The sequence below is a fragment of the Panthera leo genome, chromosome F2 (genome assembly GCF_018350215.1).
Source record: "Panthera leo isolate Ple1 chromosome F2, P.leo_Ple1_pat1.1, whole genome shotgun sequence".
Lineage (NCBI taxonomy): Eukaryota > Metazoa > Chordata > Mammalia > Carnivora > Felidae > Panthera > Panthera leo.
Window position 1 is genome coordinate 46,461,404 of NC_056695.1, and position 27,915 is coordinate 46,489,318.

General features: G+C 38.1%; 1 protein-coding gene across 1 annotated transcript in view; it reads right to left on the minus strand.

Annotated features, from left to right (window-relative positions):
- Positions 1–553: 553 nt before the first annotated feature.
- ANKRD46 (ankyrin repeat domain 46) overlaps positions 554–27,915 on the minus strand; it is a 40,285-nt gene continuing 12,923 nt past the window's right edge. The window contains exons 2-5 of the mRNA XM_042924452.1: positions 10,252–10,353; positions 7,309–7,646; positions 6,319–6,477; positions 554–1,111 (exon numbers count right to left, since the gene is read on the minus strand). Of these exons, the coding sequence (XP_042780386.1) occupies positions 895–1,111; positions 6,319–6,477; positions 7,309–7,619 (687 nt within the window). The 5' untranslated portion in view covers positions 7,620–7,646; positions 10,252–10,353 and the 3' untranslated portion in view covers positions 554–894. The remainder of the gene's footprint in view (positions 1,112–6,318; positions 6,478–7,308; positions 7,647–10,251; positions 10,354–27,915) is intronic.

The following is a 27,915-nucleotide window of genomic DNA, read 5'->3' on the forward strand; positions in this document are numbered from 1 at the left end:
AGCTAGCTTGTAGAGCTGAATTTTTCACAATAATAACACTACAGAATTACAGTGACAGCGACATGTGTCAGAGTTCTCTTTACCTGCTGACTATTAAGTAGAAAAAGAGTTTTCTGACTATATTTTTGATGAACAGGAGATCTTTGAAGTAAACATTAGGGGAAACTGGAAAGTGGACAAAACGAACTCAAGTTTTCTTTTTCACAGACATTAACAACAAGCAAAGCAGTTTACAAAAAAGAAAACCAAAGTTGCCCTATAAACAAATAAATATATGATCAAATCAATCATTTTTGAAGAAAATATAGCTCATTTTCAAAAGTTCTGTTTGGTTTGTAACTAGACTCGAAAATATTAAAATAAACCAAACAGATTCCTGCAATACTGATTTGCTATGTGAAAAAAGCACAAGTTTTAAGCTGAATCTTTCATTCTCTCCCCTATTCCCAGAAAATGAGAAGGAAAAAAAAGCGGGGGACTCTTGCAAAAATAAAACCAAAACCAACCAGCTAACAAAAAGTAATCATATAAGAAAACCCTTTTTTTTGAACACCTCACTTTAGTTGGTCCCATATCAGGGTAAGGTTTCCGTAGCAAGGACTCCCTAGTCTCTTCCTTTATCTTTCATTCTTCAATCACCTCCACGTTTTTATCAAACAAGGCTATGTGAAGGCTTTCCTAACAAGTCAGGCTGAGTCAGAGGTAGCTTTAGGATGAAGTATACTTGACTACGGTATGTGGTTAGTTCAAATGAAAACATTACGTTGTTCAAAAAGGATTACAACACCTAAAAATGCACAACGAAAAAAATGTACAGCCCTCACTGCCTTGCCTAAGAGAAAACTTTTGAGAAACTCAGAACGTGAGGCACTGGCCTCATCCCCATTAGCCCCTTTAATGCACCAGTTCAGGTTGGTTCTCCACGAAGGGGAGCACCCCGCTCACATAGTAGGCAATGCCAAGAGACAGCAAAGCAATGACAAAGATCAAGAGCAACACCCTCCAGAAGCCCAGATCCTCGACAAACTCCTGCCATGTGGTTCGGAAGCTGGACAGGACTCCTTCCCCTTGCTGCAGGTTGGGGTTGAGGAGAGAATGGCTTTCCATGGCACTGTGAAAGGAGCAAAGAAAAAGGAAAGAGACATGAACAACGCATTCCACCCATTTTGGAGACATACAACAGTAGCCACGTAACTTAGAAAAGACAGGACACAACACTTATAAGAAGAAAACTGACCTATACCTACTCGCACACATTCACATACTCATGTACGTATCTGCATGTATCTGCACGGTCTACCTTTGACTGTAAATTAAGCCACAATGACTATGTTTCTTGGTTTAGTATCCAGCAGAGCCAGGGTTAAAAATCCTTTTCTAATGAAAAGGTCCTAAGCAGAAGTCTATTTTTTTAAAGTTTATTTTTGAGAGAGAATGGGGGAGGGGCAAAGAGAGAGAGGGAGACAGAGAATCTCAAGAAGGCTCCACACTGTCGGCAGGAAGCCCGACGTGAGGCTTGGACTCATGAAACCGTGAGATCATGACCTGAGCCAAAATCAAGAGATGCTTACCCGACCGCTCCCCCAAGAAGAACTTGTGAAGTTTGTAAAATGAGTTGTTTCAAACTCACAGTATCTAAGTAACCAAATTTTGGTTACTTTAAATTTAGAATTCAAAACAAAGATTCATACCTCGAGAATTCATGTTAATGAAAATAAGTCAAGATGGGGAAATCTAAAAAAGCATTTTATATACAGTGTGTGAATCTTAGAGTTAAAAGGAAATTGTCATTTATTTAGTTCAATTATCTGACCAATGAAGGAATTTCTTCTTTTAACTGTAATGCTCTAAAAACGGACATTTAGCTCAGTCTGTTGTACATCTGAACAGGCCTAGTCATTAGGGAATTCTTAATAGCTTCCTCCTACTGGTTGTAGTTCTATCTGGTACAGTAATACAAAATAAGTTTATTTCACTTCTGCATAAAGGCTGAATCTAATTGAAAATACAGTAGCACAAGTGCCATAAAAACGGATTCTTATGACGCCTGGGTGGCTCAGTTGGTTGAGCATCTGACTCCTGCTTTCAGCTCAGGTCGTGATCTCACGGTTTGGGAAATAGAGCCCCATGTGTGGCTCTGCGCTGACCGTGTGGAGCCTGCTTGGGATTTTCTCCCTCTCTCTCTGCCCCTCCCCCCGGGTGTGCACACGTGCTCTCTCTCTCAAAATAAATAAACTCTGAAAACACTAAACAAAGAAACACGGATTCTTGATTCTGGTTTTCAGAACTCTATCAGTGAGAAATATGACCCCTATAAGTAGAAAACAGGATATCTGACTTTGGGATTTGGAAGGCCACACTGTGATGAATTCAAAGCTCAAAGGGATTAGCACCCACAACTATGTCACAACATACAGGCCCAATAACAGGGTAGCATTTAGATTAAAACCACAATGACCATAATCATATGTGCCAACTATCTCTTGCTTATAAAAGGTCATTTACTACCCGTCCTCAACCCCTTCTCTTCCTATTCTTCCAACCATCTGGGTATAGAACAATGGAAACAGTCTGGTTCATCATGCAAAAACCGGCATTCTTATCTAACCTACAATTTTACTTTACTTCTTGATACTTAATCAGAGGTCCTTCAGCATTTACTAGTATTAAAGGTCTTCTCTAGAATCATAGGAAGCAGACTTCCTAATTGACCAGTCTGCCTGACATCCAAGCTTTTCTTCTTTATATATGAAAAGATGTTTATTTTCTAAATAAGAAAGGACATTTTCAGTGGGAGTCTACCAGAACACAAAAATTAAAAAAAAACAAGTTTAAAAATAAGATTAGAACTTTGAGGAGGTTTAAATACATAATACCATAAATAGATAAAGAAGTTCAGGACAGGTTAATTTTGACTTATTCAAAATTTATTGACTATGTCCAAGTTGACAATCTCATACTCAAAGATGTTAGGTATAAAATGAGAATTTAGTTGGGCATTCTCTAGGAGCTCATGAAGCTCTGCCAATCAGAATTTCCTAGGGTGACCTTATCCAGTGAAATGCTTTCTACTGTATGTGTGCACATAATATTTTTTTTGTACGTGTGTCATCAACACTGTCTTTGTCATCCTATGCTCACAAATTAAAAAATGACTACATTAAGCTTAGGACATATGGGGGAGTGGGGAAAATATTTTTCATCATCTTGATTTATGGGCCCTTTAGTTATGCTATGTCTCAGAGAACCCTAAGGGTAATGGAAAATGCTAGGTACATCCAAAACTTGCTTCATGTTCTGCTAATCATCACACAGCTTTGCCACAATGCCATGTGCTAGCCAATCCCATTAAGCTTTATTCCTTAACCTTTTCGATTGATAAAATTCACATATCATAAAATTCATCTTTTTAAGTTGTACAATTGAGTGTTTTTTAGTATATTCACAAAGTTGTACAACCATCTCCACTGATTTCAGAACATATTCATCGCCTCTATAATAAACTCTACCGCTTAGCAGTCACCGCGCATTGCTTCTTCCACCAGATCCTGGCAACCACCAATCTACTTTTTACGTGCTGATTCTGGACATTTCATATAAATGGAATTATCTATGTCTTATTTAACCGGCTTCTTTCATGTAGCATGGTTTTAAAGCTCATCCATGTTGTAGCATATTGATATATGGTATGTCATGCCTTTTTATGGTGGAATATTCCACTAGATGCATGAATGACATTTTGTTTATCCACTTATCAGCTGATGGACTTTTAGGTGGTTTCCACCTTTGGGCTTTTATAACTAATACAGTTATAAACATTCATGTACAAGTTTTTGTGTGAATGTATGTTTTCAATTTTCTTGGGTATACACCTAAAGTGGAACTGTTGGTTCATATGGTAACTCAGTGTGACTTTCTCAGAACTGCCAGACTGCTCTCCAAAGCAGCTACTCTACTTTACATTCCCACCAGCAATGTATGAGGGTTCCAGTTTCCCCACATCTTGCCAATACTTGCTGTCATTTCATCTTTTTGATTACAGCCATCCTACTGGGTATGAAGTAGTAACTCACTATGGCTTTGCTCTGCATTTTTCTAATGACCAACGATGTTGCCTTTAAGCTTTTTAAGCGTCAACCACCACATGTCTACCATGATACTGACGGGCAGGAATAAGATAGGGCAACGAGGTAGTACAAGTATTAATAATTCAATCTCTGGGGGCACCTGGGTGACTCAGTCGGTTGAGCGTCTGACTTGGGCTCAGGTCATGATCTCACAGTTCATGGGTTCGAGCCCCATGTCAAGCTCTGTGCTGACAGCTCAGAGCCTGGAGCCTGTTTCAGATTCTGTGTCTCCCTCTCTCTCAGCCCCTCGCCCGCTCCTGCTCCATCTCTCTCTCTCTCTCTCTCTCTCTCTCTCTCTCTCTCTCTCTCTCTCTCAAATAAACATTAAAAAAATAAAAAATAAAAACAATTCAATCTTTGGGGGCACTGGGTGGCTCATTGAGTTAAGTGTCCGACTCTTCATTTCGGCTGGTCATGATCTCACAGTTCGTGAAATTGAGACCCAAGAAGGGCTCTGCACTGATAGCATGGAGCCTGCTTGGGACTTTCTCTCTCCCTCTCTCTCTACCCCTACCCTGCTTGCATGTGCATGCTCACTCTCTCTCAAAAATAAACATCAAAAAAAAAAATTCAATTTTTTAAGAACTGGCTTTACACAATGCTATAAATAATACAAATCCTTATGCTAAAGGAAATGACAGGTATGCGAAAAAAGCAGGAGTAAATATTTCATACTGAGCCACTCAAATGACTAATTACACGTACTACTTAGCTAATAAGTAATCACAACTGAGGCAAAATAAAGCTAAAAGTATACTTCTGACAAGAAGATGCCAAGAAACTGGCTATTAACAAAATATAGCAAGGAAGGTCCCCAAAATATACCAAGCAGAAACACATTCTTGGACATTTTTCACGGCAAAGAAGCTTAAAGTATTTGTGAAAATAAACTTCAAGTTATCTTGGAAGAGCATATTTAACAAATAATAGATAACTCAATGTTATTATGTTGCTTATAGCATTCTGTCAATCTGGGGTACAAAGGTGTGAGAAAAGGGCTTGCCAAGGTATCTCAATGTATCTTGGACTTCCTGCTTATTTTATCTACTTGTCAGCTTCTAGTGATAACTCATGAGCTGCCATGTGCTGTTCTAGAAGTAAAACTTACTCTGGACAGCAGTAAGTTCTTGAAAGTATCTAAACAAATAGTCCTAAGCTTGAGAGTGGAATTAATGGTTCCCACAGAGTACACCAGCCAGCACATGAAGAGGAGGGAAAGCAATCATGGGTACAAAGGAATCAAATTAAGGGTCAACTATAAAAAATAGAGATGATTCCATTAGCACTCACAGAAACCATGACCCCAGCAGTCTACGTGGACCATATTATCCTATTTCCCAGTCCGGATCAGTCAAGCTACTGGGTCAACAGCTGATGAGGGCCCTTGAAATATATTCTTTTGAAAATTTTGGGAGGGGACGATACTAGGTGCATCATCCTTCCTACCCTGTAGTATCTGGATGGCTGAAACTCCATGGCGGTCAACCAAAACCCATGCTAGTACAACTCAGTCTGGCCTACTAACTTTACCTGATGAGCCAGTGGGGCCAGGAGTTTCAGAGCTCCCTGAACTGTACTGTAAACTGCTTCTAGATGAGAAACGATGACACACTAAAGACCCTGTCAGTCACCACATCTTAGCTTCAGTTTCTTACAAAAGCCCAAATTTCATTTGTTCCAACTCATGGGAGGATCACTTTCATTTTCCCATTACAGAATTGTGTGTTAAATCTTAATTTCCCTCCTCCTGTTTTTGCTTGTCCTCAGCACTCCACTTTCCTGCCTTTGAAAGGGCCTTTTTGGTCTTAGTTCTAATACTGTCCAAGTTTTGAGCCTTATCTTTCTCCCCATTTTCTGAATTCCATTCTGTTTGTGACCTGCACTTAAAATTCTCAAACTCTTTGCTTCCCTCCCTAATACGCAGCTCTTAACTACCTCTTCTCTCTTATGCTGACAATATTGCAGGATTCCTTGCACGGGTCTAACAGAACATTACATGCATGTGGGCACGTAGTCCGTTCTGTTAATAGTTTCTCAATTGTAATCTGGAGCCATACGGACCTATATAAAGTTCAAAGAAAGTATCAAAGCTCTGTACTTGAAAGCAAATAAATAGAAAGCTCACAAAGTTGTCATAAAAGATCTAAGGACTTAAAGTGGATTGCCCCTTAAAAAATTATATCGTAAGTACCTTTCACTCTCAGCTGTCTGCATGGTCTCCAGTTTTGAGTGAGTTCCTCTGTTAAATCCTTTTACCTCTTGTTCTTCCAAAGATTCCAGCAATCGGATGACATCTTTATTCACTCCTCTGCGCTTTGCCAGAACTAAGGGTGTAGCACCTTGATGATTGCTAAAAAAGTTCATACATATAAAGAGGTCATCGTAACAGCTGGACTGTATTGTTAGTACCCATTTGTGTATATCTCAGTGATAAGGCACAGGCCAAATTAACTCAAAATTAAAGCGCAGTGCAGAACCAATAGTTGAACTAGAACTTGAATTTTGAATTAACCTATTTTTTTTCTTATAGGGAAAAAGGAAGAATATACAGGTAAAAGTGAATAAATGAGAATAAATAAATGAAAAAGAGAGCTGCTTCTTAGAAATTAATTGGAAAGTTCCAGATTCTAGATTCACTCTTATCGGACATTTATATTTTATAGCAAAAAAATACATTACAAAAAGTCTAAGAATTAAAAACAAAAGTCTAAAGCAACCAAATAAGGTTCAAATTCCAGCTGTGTGACCTCTGTCTTTGTTTAAACTCTTCTTGTCTCAACTAATTCATCTGTAAAATGAGGATAATACCTACCTCAAGAGCTATTCATTCTAAGGATTAAATGAGCTAACGTTACGTAAACACAGTGCCCGGTCCATAACAGATTTTCAACAAATGTCAGTTCTTTTCTTCTTTTTCCTTTGTCTCGCGCCATAATTAATTGTTAGCAGAACCTCACCACTATTTTCATAAACAAGCTTGCACTGCTTCTGCATAAACCCAGAAGTCAGCCTCTTGTTTCCTCACTCCCCTAACAAGATTACCTTGTCCTCAATGCCTTTTTGAACTTGTCACTGCAGCTGATCAATGAGAAAGCAGAATCAACAGACTCTGAGATTAGACCACTGGTTGACAACCTAATGGAAAGAAATGACTAGACTTCAAAAACCACAGAGAACTTACCAAATATCAATTTTGAGCCCATTGGAAACTAAGAATTGAATAGTGTCCACATGGCCACAGAGATGAAGAGCTGTGTTTCCTTGATAATCTGTGGCCAGAAGATCAGCACCAAATTTATGCAACAGCTGGCAGATGTCTACATTCCCTCTGGCTGCTGCAAGGTGAAGGCCTGTTCTGCCCCTGCTGTCACGAATATTTGGGTCAAAGCCACTTTCCAAAAGCCGCTTGGAATAGTTAAAGTCTCCATCAATACAGGCTTGTAGCAAGGGCACATTAGTTTGAGATGAATCGTTTACAAAAACGTAGGACATTATTCTGATGTGGTGGATGGAATATGCCTGTAACGAAATATGAGGTAAGTGAGATTCAGTAAAGCCAAACTAAATCAAGACAATGAAGTCATTTAGAAAAGCACTATTTCTTATCCTTCTTGGCCTCCTGCCTCTAATAACTTACCTCACCAAACAGAAACAACAACAAAGTTATCAATTATATTTTATTTTCCATTAAAATGCCTTTTATTCATATCCATTCAATCAAAGCCGCAATTGAATTATTCTAAAGCTCTATTTCGTTTTTCATTATATAAAAAGATTAAGAAAGATTTTCAAAGTTAAAAAGATATAATGGCTTAGATTTAGATTCATTGCATTGTCAGAAGACATATATAACATTATCCTTAAACTTTAAACACATGCTACTGCTGATAGAGATTTCTTATCTAAAACAAAAAAAAATCCTCTTTCACATATTTGCTTCTTATCATAATTGAGATATTCCATATGGTAAACAAAACTATCTGCTCAAAAGTTAACTAAATCAGCACGAAAAAAACAATGAAATAACTTAATTCACATTCAATAAGGACCTGCTAAATGTTGTGTCTATAGCACAAACCTCTATTTTCATAGAAAGAAAACAGCTAGGAAGAGCAATAAACTGAATTTAAAAATTGGAAATATCATGGAATCAACTCAGAGTGTCTTTCTTACAGTATCGATCCTATTCGGCTCTGTTCTGTGGTTATCTAAGTATCTGATTTTGCCAAACTCCCATTGCCTGAAAACTGAGAGATGAAAAAAAACAGGTCTGTCTGGGAATAGAGAGGCAGGGCAAAGGCAGCAATCCCAACTGTCTCCACTTTAAATTTCATCCATCTGAGTAACTCAGCTTTCCCAGCTTCACCAGTGTGTCCACACCTCTTTCACTGATACTTCCCTGCCCAGCAATCTCTTGGTCTGTGTGTGTGTGTGTGTGTGTGTGTGTGTGTGTGTCTAACTGGCCCCCTCTTTGTTGCTTTAAGAAAAAGTTAAAGCCTGACAAAAGAAACCTTACTAAGAAATTGAAGAGAAAACAAACCCAAAGAAGAAAACACAAAGGCAGAGACCAATGTCTTTATAGAGATGACTTCCTCACTCTACAGTTACAAAAGCTGAGTCACAGACAATCTATCAGACAAAGTCTTTCTTTCTGGAACACGGATGGAACTGGATGTTAGACCAATCTATGCTTCTGTCTAACCTCAAGGGGATTCAGGAAAGCATGGCTACGGAGTTTGGTGAGGTTCTTGGCCCTCCTCCTTTTAGCCTGGTTTCCCAGCAGAGCCTCTGTCCCTCTACACACAGGTTACTTTCCACTAGAGCTCCGCTGCCTCCATGGGTTCCCTGTAACAAGGGGAAACATTAATACACGCTAAGGGCTTGCTCCAAGCCAGGCATCGCACCCAGGGTTCCCAGTAAATTTTGTTTAATCTTCCTCACAACTCTATAATAAGGGTTATTATATTGAATTTTAATAAGGAGTCACTGAAGGATTTCAACCCAAGGAAATGGCATGGTCTCATGATATCAGTCTTTCGGAAAGATTACTCTGTTGGCAACAGGGAGAGGCTAGATTGGAGGCTAGATTCGAGGTTGGAGACAGGGAGATCAATCAGCTGGTCACTGTTGAAATCTAGGGAATAAATGATGACAGCCTGATCTAAGGCAGTGGCAGAAAGAAGGGAGCACACTGGAGAGGGACAGAAAAATAGCATTAGCTCAACTTAATGACCCACTACATATAAAGGGTAAGAAGCAGTTGTTAAGGATAACTCTAAATAAGTGGGAAATCTGCTTATGATTAAGAATTACAGAGATCAAGATAAAATAAACTTCAGATTATGCCACTATATAACAGTTTTTAAAGAAAGTAACCTGTCGAGAAGAAATTACTCATTAAAATAGTCAGGAATTCTCTTTGGGGGCGCCTGGGTGGCTCAGTCGGCTGGGTGTCCGACTTCAGCTCAGGTCATGGTCTCACACTCTGTGAGTTCGAGTCCCGCGTCGGGCTCTGTGCTGACAGCTCAGAGCCTGGAGCCCGCTTCAGAATCTGTGTCTCCCCCTTTCTCTGCCCCTCCCCTGCTCATGTTCTGTCTCTGTCTCAAAAATAAATAAAAACATAAAAAAAAAAAAAAAAGAATTCTCTTTGAACGGTAACCTCCTTATTTTCCCCTATAGTATTCACTGGATTATTATCATAAAAAAGGAAAAGCTATCTGAAACTTTTCAAAAAGTAAAATATCACATATCAAGAGCTTTTCAAGAGATAATGTGTTTTGGTTAAATTCTGTAAGAATAGACAATGAAAAACAAGCTACTTGGTATTTTTGGTTCAAACACAGTACGAATTCTTGTGGTTTAAAGACTTGGGATTCTTTTGAATGTTGGCTCAGTTAAAAAAAAAAAAAAAAAAAGCCTTTCTTGTTTATTTTTTAAGTGAGAAGAAGTGTGGTGCATTTTGTGAGTTTTTCTGTGTCCTTGAGAAACTAACTTTGCCCCCAGATTTAATAAGGCCAATGAGAGATAACATTTTTCATCTTGATCACATAACTGAATCTGCCATAAAGCAAGGCATCAAAGCTTTCACATATTATGAGGAAGTCGACAGTAGAAAAATACTCACGTAAAACTTAAGATTAGATCTTTTTTTTCAGTGGTCACCCAGCAGTTTCTCTGAATTCTTAAGAAGGTTCAACAGAATATCCAGAAATGTGCTGGCAAGGATCTACAGTAAATAGAAAATTTAGTTATAACAAGGTTGTGACATGAAGAAAGTCTAGCTGTTTTATCAAACAGAGAAACTAGTGGGGCTATGAAAATCTATGGGTAAGGCCTCAATTTGTGAGGCTGGTAAAATAACAAGTAATAAAGTAATGAAAAGGGAGGACTGAAGGACTTATTAAGGAGTGGCTCTGTCGCCCACAAACAAGAAAGCATGGTCAGAAAGATAAAAGAAAAAGAATCAAATTATGTGCCATCAGTAGAGGACAAACTGGGCTCAGAAAATTCACTCCAAATAACCGGAATGCAGAATGCATTTTTTCACATTATAAATGGTGGCTAGATCTCAGAGTAGCACACAAAAGCATTTTTAGAAATAAAATACTATTTGCAAGGGGGGAGGGAGTAAAAATAACCAATACTTATATTTAAACCAAACAGGATATATTTAAGGAAAAACATTTCTAATCCATCCTGAATGCTGGTACTTAAATCTGCCCACGAGATTGTCCCCTGCCCCTTTTGCTGTTCAACATGAAAGAAAAATTGGCTCAAATCTGCCTGCAATCTTTGCCATACACCAGATTCTGCTCCTCCTGAAACATGCTGCTGCCTGTCCTTTATGCTCTTGCTGGGACCCACTCAGGTTTCCCCTCTGCACTCAGGGACATCTCGAGTGCCTGGTCTGCCCCACTGTACTCTACTCTTGAGGGATGATGGAAGTAGGGTCATGCACAGACAGTATGTCCACAGCATATCAGTGTTAATTCATTAAACATTTACTATATGCCCCAAATATGGCAGATACTACACTAAGTGGTAGGATATAAGTACAAAATCTCAAATTTGTAGCTCAGGCTGAAATTCAGGTTAAGCTTTTAGAGGTCATTCATGCTGTTATCAAATTCCTTTAAGTAAACTTATATGCGAATAATTAATGGTATTTTTTGAAGCGCCATTTAAATACATAAGTCAGGTTGCATCATAAGGGTTATCAGCGCTAGGCTGGAAGATGAGGACTGACAAATTATATGTACCATTTTAGACAAACTTCGTATTACTGAGCCACTTAATCAATTTGCTTTAACAAAATTCTGAGTTCACCCACAGTGTATATCTTTACTTTCTTTTTTTTTTTTAATTTTTTTTTAACCTTTATTTATTTTTGAGACAGAGAGAGACAGAGCATGAATGGGGGAGGGTCAGAGAGAGGGAGATACAGAATCCGAAACAGGCTCCAGGCTCCGAGCTGTCAGCACAGAGCCCGACGCGGGGCTCGCACTCACGGACCACGAGATCATGACCTGAGCCGAAGTCGGACGCCTAACCGACTGAGCCACCCAGGCGCCCCTCTTTACTTTCTTATTGTAACAACTGGGGGTTGAATCTTCATGACTCGAGCTTATCTCTAATATATGATTTTTAATGTTAAAATGGTGCAGGTGTTAGTCTGAAGATAGTAGGGTTCACACTATGAAAAGGACAAAGTTTGCTTCTCATTTGGAGATGGAATTATAGATTATATAGTTACCCCCTCAAATGACCCATTAAATTCACAAGAAAGTTCCTAAACTTTCTTGGTCAGTAGAAGGGAAGTGGGTGGGGAGGATGGGTGAAATAGGTGATAGGGATTAAGGAGTGCACTTGTGAGGAGCACAAAGTGTTGAATGGAAGTGTTGAATCACTATATTGTACACCTGAAACTAATATTACACTGTATATTCACTAACTGGACTTTAAATAAAAACTTAAAAATAAATTCACAAGAAAGTTCCTTTAAACTCACAGGAAAGACAATGCTTCTGCCATTTTCTTTTGAAGACAAGCCCCATAAGACAGTACATTTGATCAAATTACAGATTTATTTATGTGATTTCAAAGTTAATATCATACAAATGCATTAGACCTAATTACACTTGAAACCTGAAAGAAAATGTCTGGACCCCAATTAGACCTTAATCACTAGGAATCTATTAATTGCTTCTCCAGAAGTTATAAAAGTGAATAAAATTGAGAACATCTATTAACTATTATTCAAGGGGTGAGAAGGACTAAAGATTTTTTTAATTAAACTTTTTGAGATAATTGTAGATGAAGTTGTAGGAAATAATACAAGGAGATCCTGTGTACTTTTACCCAGTTTCCCCTGGTGTTAGTATCTCACAGAACTATAGTATAATATCACAACTGGGATACAGACATTGATAGTCAAGATACAGAACATTTCCATCACCACAAAGCCCTCTCATATTGCCCTTTTACAACCACACCTACTTCCCTCCCACCCCCACCCTCTTCATCCCCTGGAAACCACTATCCTGTCTTCTACTTCTACAATTCTGTCATTTCAAGAATGTTATATAAATGGAACCATACAGTATATAACCTTTTGGGGTTGGTTTTTTTCACTCAACATAATTCTCTGAGGATTCATTCAGGTTGTTATGTATAGCAATAGTGTGATTCTTTTCTGTATCTGAGGAGCATTCCAGGGTATGCTTGTTTAGCCATTCACCTTTCAAAGGACAAGGGTGTCACAGCTTGTTTAGCCATTCACCTTCAAAGGACATCTGGTTGTCTCCAGTTTGGGGTGTTAAAGCTTCTAAAACATTCGGGTACATATTTTTATGTGAACCTAAGTCTTCGTTTCTCTAGGATAAATGGCCATCAGTGCAAATTGCTGGTATGGAGGCTTAAGGATTTTGGACAAATGACAGTTGAGTCTGAAGGTACCTATTGTCCCCATGCAAAAAACAAAAAACAAAACAAAACCAAAATCAAAACAAACAAAAAGAATGTAAGGTCTTCTTTGGGATCATCTGTCTGGGTGACTCAGGCAACCAGGACAGTTAAGAGGTTATTTATGGAAGAGTTTGTTGGACCAAGCATTCACAAGGGTCCTGGTATTTACCAAAGGTAGTGTGTAGTAAGAACCATTCCACAAGTAGAGTTAGAAACACTAATGTGTGAGTATGAACAGGGAACTAGTATCTTTTGAGATTCACAGAGGGCTGAGTCTATTCCCCTGTGAATGAATGTAAAAGCTGAGCATAGTGAAGATTTCTTTTCAAGGTAGGAAAAGCAGGAGGGAGAAAGACAAGATACAGTCTGACTTTCCTGAGGGACTACTGTTAGGAGTGTGTAATACTCTAGAGGCAATTTTTTACTGTCAGAGGCTGTTAAAAGAACTTGGCTACTTCACCCAGAATGTTATCTGGACCTAGACTGCCTAGGTTTGGACTCCGGGTCAGTTGTATGACTTAAGCACTCAAAAGATAATAGTTACTCCCCTCCCAAGGACAGGCACAGCTCTGGGGAGACAGTTCTCTACTGTACTGAAGAGAGCCTGCGTGGAGCCTTGAACATTGATCCCCTGGTAACAGAGCACCGTCCAGCAATGGGGTGACCTCTAGTGGGGAGTAAAGGCCTCCAAGAAAGGAAAAGAGAACGGATTCCTGGCAGAGGAAAAATCCACAGGAATGGTCAACAGTGGGAACACTCAAGCCCCCCCAAATCCTCTAGTTGTTCACCATAGCCTAGTTCCTAGTGTCCATGAGAGACAGTGACTGGTTCAGAGACTAATTCCCTGGGACTGTGAAAAGCAGGACTCTGGGGGTAAGTCTTGAAGGGCTGGCACGGCCTAACATTTAAAACTCCTAACTCCATGCTCTGTGGCACCACCTAAGAGACTTCATGGGGCTGGAGCCACTCATCCTTTGGGATGAGGTAGTCACCTAGGTGTCAGTAACAAGAGCTCCCAGCACCACACAGTGCTTGTCTCAATCCAAATAACAAAACAATAAGGAGGTTTTAGTGGAAGCATGTGAGTCACTGACTTGATGGAAAGTTCTAGTTAATAATCTTTCTCTTTTATATTTTTCTTTTGTTAATATTGGATCACATCTATAGAACTTTAAGATAGTATTCTTGATGGTTAAGAACTAATGGAGAAAATCTGTTGTATTTTAATATATACTTATTAAACCTAACTTTAAATTGTTTTTCTATATCCAATATCTACATACATAATGTATTGATTTATTTTTCATTTTGAAAGGCCACTGGGAAAAGGCAAGACTAAGTGCTACATTCCTGGTTCAAATGGACTGACATTATGCTTACATAGCAACTTTGATCAGAGATCAAAGCAGCAGACACTTCAGCAAAATGCACGGGAAAAATGGCATACCTAGGGAGAGACGCATTTTCGGATCTGACTGCCTACATTTTCTAATGTCAGAGGGAAGTACTAAAACTGAGCGGTATACAGCAAATGGAAACCCAAATCTGGATTCTCTATACCTCATGTGGTTATTCTTAACCTTTTAAAAGGATACGGTTGTTTTAAAATATAAAAATAACCTCAAAGAACCATAAAATAAGAACTTCCAATGGAGTCATTAAATCCGAACTGCTAGCACTTTAGAATGACTGTTCTTAAAACCCAAGCGCTGCACAGATCCACAGATAGTGGGCAAGGAAAAAAAGCCGTATCTAAAAGAAATCTAGCTCTGTCCAAGTAAAAATTCTAACAAAAATTTAATTCCTTCCCAAAACATTAATCATGTGTTTCTTGTCTGCTTATCTTCAATAGCTATGTTTCTCTAATAGAGTGCTCTTAATAATTTCCAAGGCTCAGAGAGGTTAGTGAGTCTAAGGCCGCACTGCTGGAAGTGGCTTCAAATTTAGTCTGCAATATCTCGAATAGGCCGTGCCACCTCTACACAATTAAGAAAATCAGTAGAAAATGGTTCATACAAAGCTTAGTTGTTTGTTCACAACTGCTTGCAAAACTTCCTGCCAGAACTCGTCTCTAGAATGCAAAAAATGGATCTGATCTGTGTATCCTTGTAGATGACATAGTGCCTGGCACATTTTTTTTGAAATCTAGACTTGGGAGAATCTAAGAATTCTTTGTGGATTATACACTCAATTAAGTTCATCTTAACAAGATTTTAAGGTAACATTTTTTTCTTATGACTAATTCTACATTTTGTTACAAATTTTTACAAAATATGAATATGAGCAAAGAGAAGAAAATAAAAGTTACCCATAATGCTACCTACCAACTAAAAATAACTATTATTACTATTTTGGGTGCTATGATCCTCCAGCCTTTTTTCTCTGTATGAATATATATTTACTGTAAATACTCTAAATACTCTAAATACAAATGTTAAACTTTTTTACTTACTGTATTGTGAACATACTTCCATGTTACCAGTCTTCCAAAACAATTCTTAATTTTTAATTTTTAATGGTTACATTCTATAATTTTCCATAATTTTATTAAATTCCTTAGCACATTAAAAAAATTTTTGTTCCGTATTTTTCCATTACACATATTTACGCTGACATTTTAAGCCAATCAAAACAGTCTAAGAGAGTTTTAAAATAACATTTCTGGTCAAAATTTGACTATCATAATGGGTTCACAGGCAATGCACTTAAAAGATGTGACACAGATGGATCTGGCTATAACATCTGGCCGTGGAACTAGTCTAATTTATGAACAGTTTTACTTTGACAGCAATCCTGATGCAACACTTGCTTTACTCACTATAAAACTTCAAAGATTCTGCTGTTCCGTTAATCTTAAACTACAGTTCACTTTAGTTAGGATCCCTTTTATAGAATCCTTGTATATCCATTTTTTTGGAAGCTGTCTTAGAAGACCCTGGGAAATAAATTCTCATAGATCATATGATGAGGATCTCAATTCTTAACCTTTGAGGTATCTGTCCAAAATAAAGGCAAAATATATGGATATTTATTTTGAGCTTCAAAAAAGGAAAAGGGTAGCCCTCTTCTGAAAGCATGGAAGTAAATTTTTTAAAAAGAACTGAGAATATTACCCTTTCAGGATACTGCAGCACCATGAAGAACATGGGAAGGAGGAAGTTTATAAGTAGAACCTTCTGAATTTTACTTCTGAGTCTCAAAAATAATTGACAGAAGTTCAAAGAGTAATTTTAAGATAGATCTGGATCTGCTACAGATACATTTTTACTTTATATGTAATTTTGTGGTATTTCCAAGTCTAATTTGATTTATTTAAGATCCTTGGGCCGCCTGGGTAGCTCAGTCACTTAAGCTTCCAACTCTTGATTTCAGCTCAGGTCAAGATCTCCCGGTCGTGAGACTGAGTGAGATTCTCTCTCTCCTTCTCCCTCTGTCGCTCTCCACTTATGCACACACTCTCTCTCTAAAATAAAATTCTTAATTCTGTGATTTCTTCAATTACTTCATAATTAAAGCCTTATTAATGCAATAAAGGTGAGGTTGATTTGAAATGTGTGAACTACAGAATGCTACTAGAGGCCAGTTCATTATTTTTAAGTCCATATAATAATTGGAAGTAGGCTAATCAGGTATTACTTAGTAGAGGTTCTTAGGAAAGAAAACTTACTGATAAAAAAAACAAGGATTTATTTATATGTCTGCTATTACTATGCAGCAACTGCTTAGCAATATGAGATAGAAAATATTTAACATTTACTAAGTTATTACATTCCAGGCACTATTTAAGTGTTTTTCCTGGAATACCTGATTTCATCCTCATATAAACCCTTAAGGTAAGTATTATCATTATCCTCATTTTATGGGCAAAAAAACCTATGGCATTAAGTTTGGTTTCATAAAATTCTTTTCCATACAATGAAATAGTTTGGAAACTTTTTCCTCAAAGATTACATGAAGGGAAACATTAGTCTACCCCACACACTCTGAATTAACTCCTTTCAAACATCTCATGCAAAGTACAGTTTTCAAACTGCGAAAAAAACCAATAAATACCTGGAAATGTTTCTTTACAGGAAGTATTGATCACATGCTTACAGGAAACATTCAGCCATACATTATGAACTAACTCTTTGCAATCGTCTCAAAATAATCCTTTCTAAGTGTGAGAAAACAACCACAAAATATTTGGAAGTATTTTCTACTTTATAGGAAGTGACTAAATTCCTGGACTCACTATTCTCAAATATCTCTTACTCATTGGGATAATGAGAAAATGCTTGTCTAAACTTCTCTTTCTCCATCAGAAAATAAAAAAACACCAAATAAGGATTTCTGATATATATTTCCTCTGATGTTTGTATTACTTATAGTTTTGCATTATTAACATTTAGTTACAATTAAACTTTTGAAAAGATATTGGCTTAAAATAAATAAAATTAATTGTTTCCAAAGGGTGTACTGGTATCCTGGATATTTTATTCTATTCTAACACTTTTCAGTATTTTCCAAAATCTTTACTGTGCAATTTTACCCCGTTTAAAATTCTTAGCAAGGGACCTTCCCCCATAGGAAGTCTTCAGCTTATATTTTGTAATTATATAATAAGTATATTAAATAAGCACTGGGAAGTCAATCTGAAGTCTTTCATGCACATGTATTATTTTTGTAATAAAGTGATTTTTAAAAATATCAGTTTTATCTACAATAGCAGCACTTTACTTATATGACCTAATGGTGCCACCTTGTGGGCCACCTGGGCTTCAACTGCAACTTTAGCATCTAGGACGGGAATAAAGCAAGAGGGAGTGCCTTGTAAGTTTCTCTTTGTTTCATTTCATTTTTTTTAAAGTTGTTTTTTAAATTAAGTTTCTTTATTTATTTTTAGTAATCTCTACACCCGATGTGGGGCTCAAATTCACAACCCTGAGATCAAGAATCCCATGCTCTGCTGACTGAGCCAGCCAGGTGCACCCCTCTCTTTGTTTCATTTCACCGTTACTTACCATTATAATTCTCAATAATCCTTAATTAGTGAAAATTCAGAGTTGGGATGAAGCTCAATGTTCCTTTTAAAAAAAAAGTTTAGGGGCGCCTGGGTGGCTCAGTCAGCTAAGCGTCTGACTTCAGCTCAGATCATGACCTTGTGGTTCACAAGTTCGAGCCTCACCCAGAGCTCTGGGCTGACAGCTCAGAGCCTGGAGCCTACTTCGGATTCTGTGTCTCCCTCTCTCTCTGCACCTTCCCCGCTCATGCTCTCTCTCTCTTAAAAAAAAAAGTTTACCTAACGTAATGCTGTACATCAATTATACCTCAATTTAAAAAATTAATTTTTAAAGTAAAATTAAAGTAAATTAATAGTATAAATGACGACTCTAGGATTATTCAGAAATCTAAATCTCAAACCCACCATAGCAGATTTCGTTTACACAAAACTGAAGTGTTAAAAAAATGATGTTCCTACTTATTCATTTATTTGGTGTTACTTAAAAAATACGGGAACTACAACTTTTTGTAAGTTATTCCTTATTTTCTAAATAGTTCACAAAATTTAAATCAGATTCACATCAAATAGTTTGAAGGCACAAGTGTTCTCAGGAGAAACTTAAATTCTTCCACGAAGTTTCTACAGCCAGGAGGCCCATTCAGGATTATTCAACCCAATCTCCTTATTTTACAGATAAGGATACTGAGAACCAGAGAGGCTGTAACTTCATAGGCTACTTTACAAACCAGCCCTTATTCTCAAGGTTCTAGCTCCATTCAGGATCCACAGTGAAAATAAAAAATACGTCATCTACACAACATAATGTTTATCACAATTCTATTGTCACCTGTCCCCACCTAATGCTTTAAATTGTGCACCAGATGGGTGCTAGCATGTCCTGCACCCTTCGTGCAAAATACCCATTCTAGTGACACAGGGCGGACAAGGCCCTCCCTACGCCCCTGCAACCCCACAGAGGATCCAGTAGACATCTCTGAGGTGTCCTCTGGTTGCATGTGAAGCTATATGAATCACCGTAGTCTAGAGCTCCATACTGCTTACATTTACGGCCTAAGACAACCCTTAAAATGCAAGAGCTCCTTACACATTATTAGACCCACATCCTACCCGACTCATTTCAACTTCCAGGGGCCCTGGTAAATAAGGAGACACAATGAAAAACCAACTGAAGAGAGACTAAGGAACCAACTTACCAAATAGCCTCTAAAAATGGCATGTTTATTTATAGGCAAAAAAGGACCACCATTTGGGGTGTGAAGCATTTCCTATTTCTCCCTACTGGAAATAAGAATTGAAGTTAAGAACTTTGGTAGGAAGCGAGTAAAGGGTTGAGAAGTGTCTGAGACTTTAAAGGAAACCTTTGTTTCCTTTCCTGCCACCGCTTCTTTGGACTGGAGGCAACCTATTTTGGGAAGGCATCTTCTGATACCCAGAGAAGAGAAAGTAGAGAGTGACATACTTAGAAATGACTCTAGGTTCAAGAAAGAGAAATAGGGACTTTTTTCCCCTAAATTTTCTGGGCCAGTTTGTGAGGATAAAAATAAGGATTACAGGAAGAAGTTGTTTTGGCGGGGGGGCTTTTCTCGTGATGCCACTTAGGAACCTAAGATGTGGGGAACGAAGTGGGAAATGCCAATATTCTAAGGCACAGCTGAATCAGCAGTCCTGATAGCTTGTTCAACAGCATAGTAATCCCAAGTGAAAGGGACAATGAATTATAGCAATCTTCTTTCCGACTGAGACCTGGCCCCCAGAAAGCATCTCCTGTTAAAATGGCAGATCCATGAGTTGGCTCAGTTTAAGTCTATGTATTCAGAGTTCCAGAGAATCTTTCAGAAATGGGAATAGGGCTGGCAAATCCCTATATCAGTTTCCTAAGAAACTATTTTTACAGACTGCCCAGAGACCTACCAGGTCGCTGTGACCAACGTGAGAAAGGGTGGTTAGTGACTAAGGATCTCAAGTTTTAATAGCAACATGACTCTTGATAAAATTCCCTTGGTATGTCCCAAGACATAAATACTTAAAGGTTTTAAAAAATAACGCTAAGCTCAACAAAAATGTATCATGAAAAATACTTAAAAACAGCACTAAATACTAGCACACCAGGATGCTGAGAACCAGTACCGTAGTTATTAATGCTAGGCACTTTACATTTAAAATTTAAATAGACACAATAGTGGACAACGTAGTTTAATATACAACAAATTTCTGTCTGTGTATGTCTGTTGCCAGATCTCTATTCTGTTCTAATAGTCTACGGGATATACATGTGCCAATATCACACTGTTTTAATCACTTTGGCTTCATCATAGTTCTTGGTATCTTATGTGGCAAGTCTCCCAACCTTGTTCTTCAAAAACATTATAACAATTATTTGCCATTTTCTATCCCATCTGAATGTCAGGATTATTTTGTCATGTATGACAGAAACCTTACTGGAAATTATATTTACTGCAAGTCATACCCAGATAACATGGAATATCTGGATATTCTTTGGTACCTTTGAATACATTTTTATAATTTTCTCCATTAAGGTCTTATACATCTTTTACAAATTTTATTTTTAAATAACTTACTGCCTTTATTTCTGCTTATGATTGAGGTCTTTATTACAGTTTTGTTATTACTAGTACTAAGAATGAAACTGATACATGTGTGTTGACTCACATCAGCAAACTTGCTGAATTCTTACTAACTCTATTAATACATTTATAGGTTCTCTTGAATTTTCTTTGTTGAATTACCAATCACTTACATAAGTACAGTGTGTTAGTTTAAAAACATGCCCGCAAATTCTTTACTACACCTTTCTTCAAGAGGAGGAGTCAAAATCCCCTCCCCTGAGTATGGGCTTATTAATTCACTATTAGCAAATAGGATATGGTAGAAGTGGCTTCCAAGATAGGTCATAAATTAGACAATGAAGCCTCCTCTTTACTCTCTCATGGATCATTCTGAAAAAAGCCAGCTGCCATGTCATGAGGACACCCAACCAGTCCTACAGAGGTTTGTGTGATGAAGCATTGTCACTAGACAGCAAGGAACTGAAGCTCTTTGCCAACAGTCACGTGAGTGAGCCACCTTGGAAAAGATCCTCCAGACCCAGCCAAGCCTTCAGATGACTAGCCCAGGCTGAAATCTTGACTGAAATACTCTGAGTTTAAACCATTCAGCTAAGTCACTTTCAAATTCATGACCCACAGCCACTGTTAACCTTTGTAGTTTTCAAACTTATTGGCATAAAGTTATTCATTATATACTCTCATGACTAAAAAAATCCCTATTATATCTGTATTGTTTCCTTTCTTGTTTCCGGTGGTTTTCTTGGTGTGTGTGTGTGTGTGTGTGTGTGTGTGTGTGCTTTTCCTTGTTTTTTCTTTCCTAGATTGTTATGGATAGAAGTTTGTATATTTAGTTTTTTAAAAAAAGTTTTTAATGTTTACTTTTGAGAGAGAGACACAGAGCATGAGTGGGGGAGGAGCAGAGAGAGAGGGAGACACAGAATCCGAAGCAGGCTCCAGGCTCTGAGCTGTCAGCACAGAGCCTGATGCGGGGCTCGAACCCATAAACCGTGAGATCATAACCTGAGCCGAAGTCGGCCGCTTAACTGAGCCACCCAGGCACCCTTGTATATTTAATTTTTAAAGAACCAGTTCTGCTGTTTTATTGCTTCTGGTTCTGGTTTCTCTTTTGTTAATTTGTTATGTATTTATTTTTTCTACTTTAAGCTTTGTGGTTTCTTTTTCTACCTTGATTTGTACCCTTAACTCACTTTTACTCTTCCAACAAATTTATTTAAATCTATAAATTTACACTGAAGTGTCAACTGGACCCTACTGATTTTCACATGTAGTATTTCACATTGTTGTTTAAATATATATTTTCTGCGATGTCTTCTTTAACCTATTAATTACATAGAAATGCATTTGAAATACCCAAACATGGGATTTGAAAAACTTTTTGTTAATTTCTAATTCATCTGCATTGTGGTAAAAGAAAATGGGCCTTTGGGCAAGAATTTATTAAAATTTATTGACTTCCTTTTGGTTAATGTGCCATATATATCTGAAAAGAATGTATGAATATTAGTTGAAGACAGGATTCTACTCTCGATATACATAAATTTGATCAATCTTGCTCCTTTTGTTGTGCAAATGTTCTATATTCTTCCAATATTTTGCCATCTGATATACTAGTTTCTGAAAGTAATGTTACAATTTCCCCCCAGGAATTGTGGATTTATCAGTTATTTCTGTAATCCCATCTAATTTTGGATTACATTTTGAGACTATATTTAGGTACATGCACCACTGCTCTATCTTCCTGGAAGACTTTTATTAATGTGCTTCTTTATTCCTATTAATGTTTCTTGTCTCAACATTTGACATTATTTAGCTTTCTATGTTTATAACTTTGGGGGAATATTTTTCTATATCAACCTTTATGTATAGCTTTTGTCTTACATGCATGTTTGGTAAACAGCAGGAAACTAGATTGCTTTTTAACTGTTGTGAAGAATTTTTTCCCATAGGTGAACTTAATCAAGTTACATTTTATATGATTTCTAACGTATTTGGACTTATGTCCACCATTTATTTTGTGTTGTCTATTTATTACCTTTTTCTTTCCTTCTTTTTTTTTTTTTTTTTTTTTTTTGGCTTTTTTCCTACCATCTCTTTCATTATTATCTTTGTTTCCTTTTTTTTTTTTTTTTTAGTTTATTTATTTTTGAGAGAGACAGAGAGTGAACATGAGTGGGGGAGGGGCAGAGAGACAGGGAGACCCAGAATCTGAAGCAGGCTCCAGGCTCTGAGCTGTCAGCACAGAGCCTGATGCGGGGCTCGAACTCAGGAACTGTGAGATCATGACCTGGGCCGAAGTCGGACGCTTAACTGACTGAGCCACCCAGGCGCCCCTATCAATCATATTCTTTTTCAAAAAATCCCATGCCTCCCCTCTGGATTCACTCTTCTCTCTAGCTGAAGTTCACTTCTCCACTTCTTTCAATGAGGATCTGTGAGCAGTAACCTGTCCCAGTCTTTGCAAATTTGCAAACGGCTTGATTTTGACTTTATTCACTTGAGGTGATCATGAGGCTGTAGTTGCTAGTTACTTTGCATTAGCACCCTGAAGCTCTCGCTCTAATGCTTCCAGGCATCTATTATGGCCAGGAGATGTCTGCCTCAGTCTAATTGTCGTTCTTGTGTAGGAATGTCTTTTTTTCTTTGTTTGGTTTAAAATTTTTCACTTTATGCTTAATGTTCTACAGTTTCACTGAGGTCTATGTGGGAGGATTTATTTATCATGTTAGGAATTCATAATGTATTTGTAATGTAAAGCACTCATGCCTTTCTAGAATTCTGGCGAATTCTCTTCAAATAGAGCTTTTCAACCCTATCTTCCTATTAGATATGTGCTGGAAACTCAATGTTCAATTTATCCTTTACTTAGAAAAAAAAAAAAAGTTCTTCTATGCTACATTCTAGGTGCAGTTTGTAGCACCTTCTTCTAATTCACTTATGCTCAGGCTGGCTGGAGTCTAAATGGTTATCACACTTTAGAAAAGGATCTCGAGGGAGGCGTTACGGTGGTGGAGAAGTAGGGGGACTGGGATTTTCCTCCTCCCTCCAACACAGCTGTACTGAGGTCAAATCACGTGGCACATCCAGGGAATCAATCTGCAGAGTGGCAGAAGGATCTCCATAGGTGGAGGGAGACAGCTTGGCCAGACTGAGGTGTGTGTACGTGAATTGGGGGAGATCTCTGTTTTATCAGAGTAGGCACAGAGGAGAGCAAACCCCTTCTGTGGAGAGACAAAAGGGACCGGGAGACTGGAATTGCGGTATTGTGTTAAGACATGAGAAACACCTCTGTGGACAGCAGATTGCATGACTTTTCTTTGACGATGCCATGTGTGTGCTCCTGTGGGGGAGGGGAGCCACCCCCAGGGTGCAGCAGCGATCTCAGGGGCTCCCAGGTGCACTGGGAGAGAACAGACCCCTCCCTTGAGTATGGTGGGAAGAGGGTGTATTGCCTCCCCAAGGACAAAAGACCCTGCAGGCACCAGCCAAAGGCCTTTTATCGGCAGGGTTGAGTGGCGCTATGTACCAAAACAGGACCCAGTTGGTGTACGGCCCTTTAAGACATCGGGTTTTGAATCCTAGCCGAGCACCTAGGAGGCACAGGAGACTGTGGAGCAGGACAAGCTGACCGCCCACGCTACTTGTGAGGGTTGCCTGAACAGTGTGGTTTGAAACACCCAGTCTGGGGAGGAGAGATTGGGGTGTTGCCATTTTGATCCCCATCGCCAACATGGTGGGGTTTCAGGGAGCAGCAGAGCTCCCCCAGTGGAGGCGGGACACTTACATCAAACCCTGCCCCTCTGTGCCTGGTAACTGCTCACCTACTGGAGTAGGACTGACACTGAGCCAACCAGATGGCCTCTTCTCCACCGGAGCACAGCCACTGGTCCCAGGCACCAACAGACCACTGTCTTGCGTTTTTGTGTGTTAGTCTGTTTGTCTTTTGCTTTTCTTCTTTTTCTTTCTACCCTATTCTTTTTTTCTTTTGGAATCAGGCTCATAGTTTCTGATTTGGTTTTTGGTCAAATCTTATTATATATATAATTTTTTTTCTATTTTGTTTGTTTGTTTAATTAGGCATTTTTACTCTACTCTTTTTACACCTTTTCTATGTCTCTTTTATTTTCCTTTCTCTCTCTCTCTCTCTGCATTAAGCCTTATAGGTTTTTGGGTTTTGTTATTGTTGTTTATTCTCTGCTTGGTCTTTTTTCTGTCCCTTTCGTCTTTCTCTTTGTATGGGATCAGGCTCCCCACCCCCCTTTCCTTTTTTCCAGGCTTACTTCAACCAACAAATCAAAGCACACCTGGTGGAAGGTCCAAGCGCTCCACCACTATAAGCAAGGAGGAGTTTTGCAGAGGACTGACCGATTGGATAGAGCAGTCGAAACACAGCACACTGTGAAAAACACTTCCTGAAGTGCCAGGCCTTGGACAGTGTATGACCCATTTTTAATACAGTAGTACTTGCAGGAGTACTTGCAGTAGTATGTGCAGGACACATAACAAGCTATTAAAACACACAAAAGACAAAAACCTAGCCAAAATGATGAAACAGAAGAATTCTCTTAAGAAAATCCATCAAGAAATGACAGCCAGAGAATTTCTCAAAACAGGTATAAACAATATATCTGAACAAGAATTTAGAATAATAGTCATAAGACTAATAGCTGGGCTTGAAAAAAGCATAGAAAACAGCAGAGAATCTATTGCTACAGAGACTAAAGAGCTAAGAAATAGTCATGATGAGTAAGAAATGGTATAAATGAGACACAAAATAAACTAGAGACAGTAACGGCAAAGATAAAAGAAACAGAGGAGAGAACAGGTGAAATAGATGATGATATTATGGAAAATTATGAAGCTGAGAAAAAGAGGGAATGGAAATTACTAGACCACGAGGGGAGAATTAGAGACCTAAGTGATTCAATGAAACAAAATAATATCGGTATCATAGGAGTTCCAGAAGAAGAGAGAGAGAAAGGGGCAGAAGGTTTATTTGAACAAATTATAGCTGAGAACTTCTCTAATCTAGGGAAGGAAACAGGCATCCAAGTCCAAGAGACACAGAGAACTCCTTTCAAAATCAACAAAACAGGTCAATACCACAACACATCATAGTGAAACTGGCAAAATACAAAGATAAAGAGAGAATTCCGAAAGCAGCTAGGGACAAACGAGCCTTAACCTACAAGGGTAGACACATAAGGGTAGTAGCAGACCTGCCCACTGAAACTTGGTAGGCCAGAAGGGAGTGAAAGGAAATATTCAATGTGGTGAATAGGAAAAATATGCAGCCAAGAATCCTTTATCCAGTAAGGCTGTCGTTCAGAATAGAAGGAGAGATAAAGGCTTTCCTAGACAAACAAAAACTAAAGGAGTTCATGACCACTAAACCTGCCCTGCAGGAGATCCTAATGGGGACTCTGTGAGTGAAAAGCAGCAAAGACTACAGAGGACAAGAGACATCACCACAAGCATGAAACCTATAGTTAACACAACGACACTAAATACGTATCTTTCAATTATCGCTCTGAATGTAAATGGACTAAATATCCCAATCAAAAGACACAGGGTATCAGAATGGATAAAAACAAAAAGAAAAACAAAAACAAAACCCAAAACAAACAAGATCCATCTATATGCTGCCTACAAGAGACTCATTTTAGTCCTAAGGACATCTGCAGATTGAAAGTGAGGGGATGGAGAACCATCTATCATGCTACTGGATGGCAAAAGAAAGCCAGAGTAGCCATACTTCTGCCAGACAAACTAGATTTTAAAACAAAGACTGTAACAAGAGATGAAAAAGGGCATTATATCATTATTTAGGAGTCTATCCATTATTTAGGAGTCAGCTAACAATTGTAAATGTTCATGCCCCCAATGTGAAAGCACCCAAATACATAAATCAATCACAACCATAAACAAATGTATACATAATAATACCATGATTGTATGGGACTTTAATACTCCACTTACAACAACGAACAGATCATACAGGCAGAAAATCAATAAGGAAACAACAGATCTGAATGACACTTTGGACCAGATGAATTTAACAGATATATTCAGAACTTTTCATCCTAAAGTAGAATACACATTCTTCTCGAGTGCACATGAACATTCTCCAAAACAGATCACACACTGGGTTACAAGGTAGCCCTCAACAAGTATAAAAAGACTGAGATCATATCATGCATATTTTCAGCTCACACTGCCATGAAACTTGAAATTAACTACAAGAAAAAAATGTGGAAAGCCTCCAAATACAGGGAGGTTAAAGAACATCCTACTAAGGAATGAATGGTCAACCAGGCAATTAAAGAAGAAATTAAAAAATATATGGAAGCAAGTGAAAATGAAAACATGACAGTCCAAACCCTTTGGGATGCAGCAAAGGCAGTTGTAAGAGGAAAATACATTGCAATTCAGGCCTATCTCAAGAAGCAAGAAAGGTCCCAAATACACAACCTAACTTTCCACCTAAAGGAGCTACAAAGGCAGCAGCAAAGAAAGTCTAAAGCTGGCAGAAGAACAGAAATAATAAATATTAGAGCAGAAATAAACAATATAGAAGCAAACAAAAACAAAAACAAAAAAACAACCACCAAAAAAACAACCAAAAAACCAATAGAACACATCAATGAATCTAAGAACTGGTTTTTTGAAAGAGTGAACAAAATTGATAAACCCATAGCTAGACTTCTCAAAAGAGAGAAAACCCAAATAGATAAAATCAGGAATGAAACAGGAGAGATGACAACCAACACCACAGCATATAAGCAATTATTAGAGAACACTGAAAAATTATATGTCAACAAATTGGACAATCTGGAAGAAATGGACAAATTTCTAGACACCCACACACTACCAACACTCAAACAGGAAGAAACAGAAAATTTGAACAGTCCCATAACCAGTGAAGAAATTGAACTGGGTATCAAAAATCTCCCAACAAATAAGAGTCCTGAGCCAGATGGTTTCCCAGGGGAATTCTACCAGACATTTAAAGAAGAGTTAATAATTATTCTTTTCAAACTATTCCAAAAAACAGAAACATAAGGAAAGCTTCCAGAATGATTCTATGAAGCCAGCATTAACAATGATTCCAAAACCAGACAAAGAGCCCACTAATAAGGAGAATTATAGGCGATATCCCTGATGAACCTGGATGCAAAAGTTCTCAATAAGATACTAGCAAATCGAATTCAACAGATTAAAAGAATTATTCACG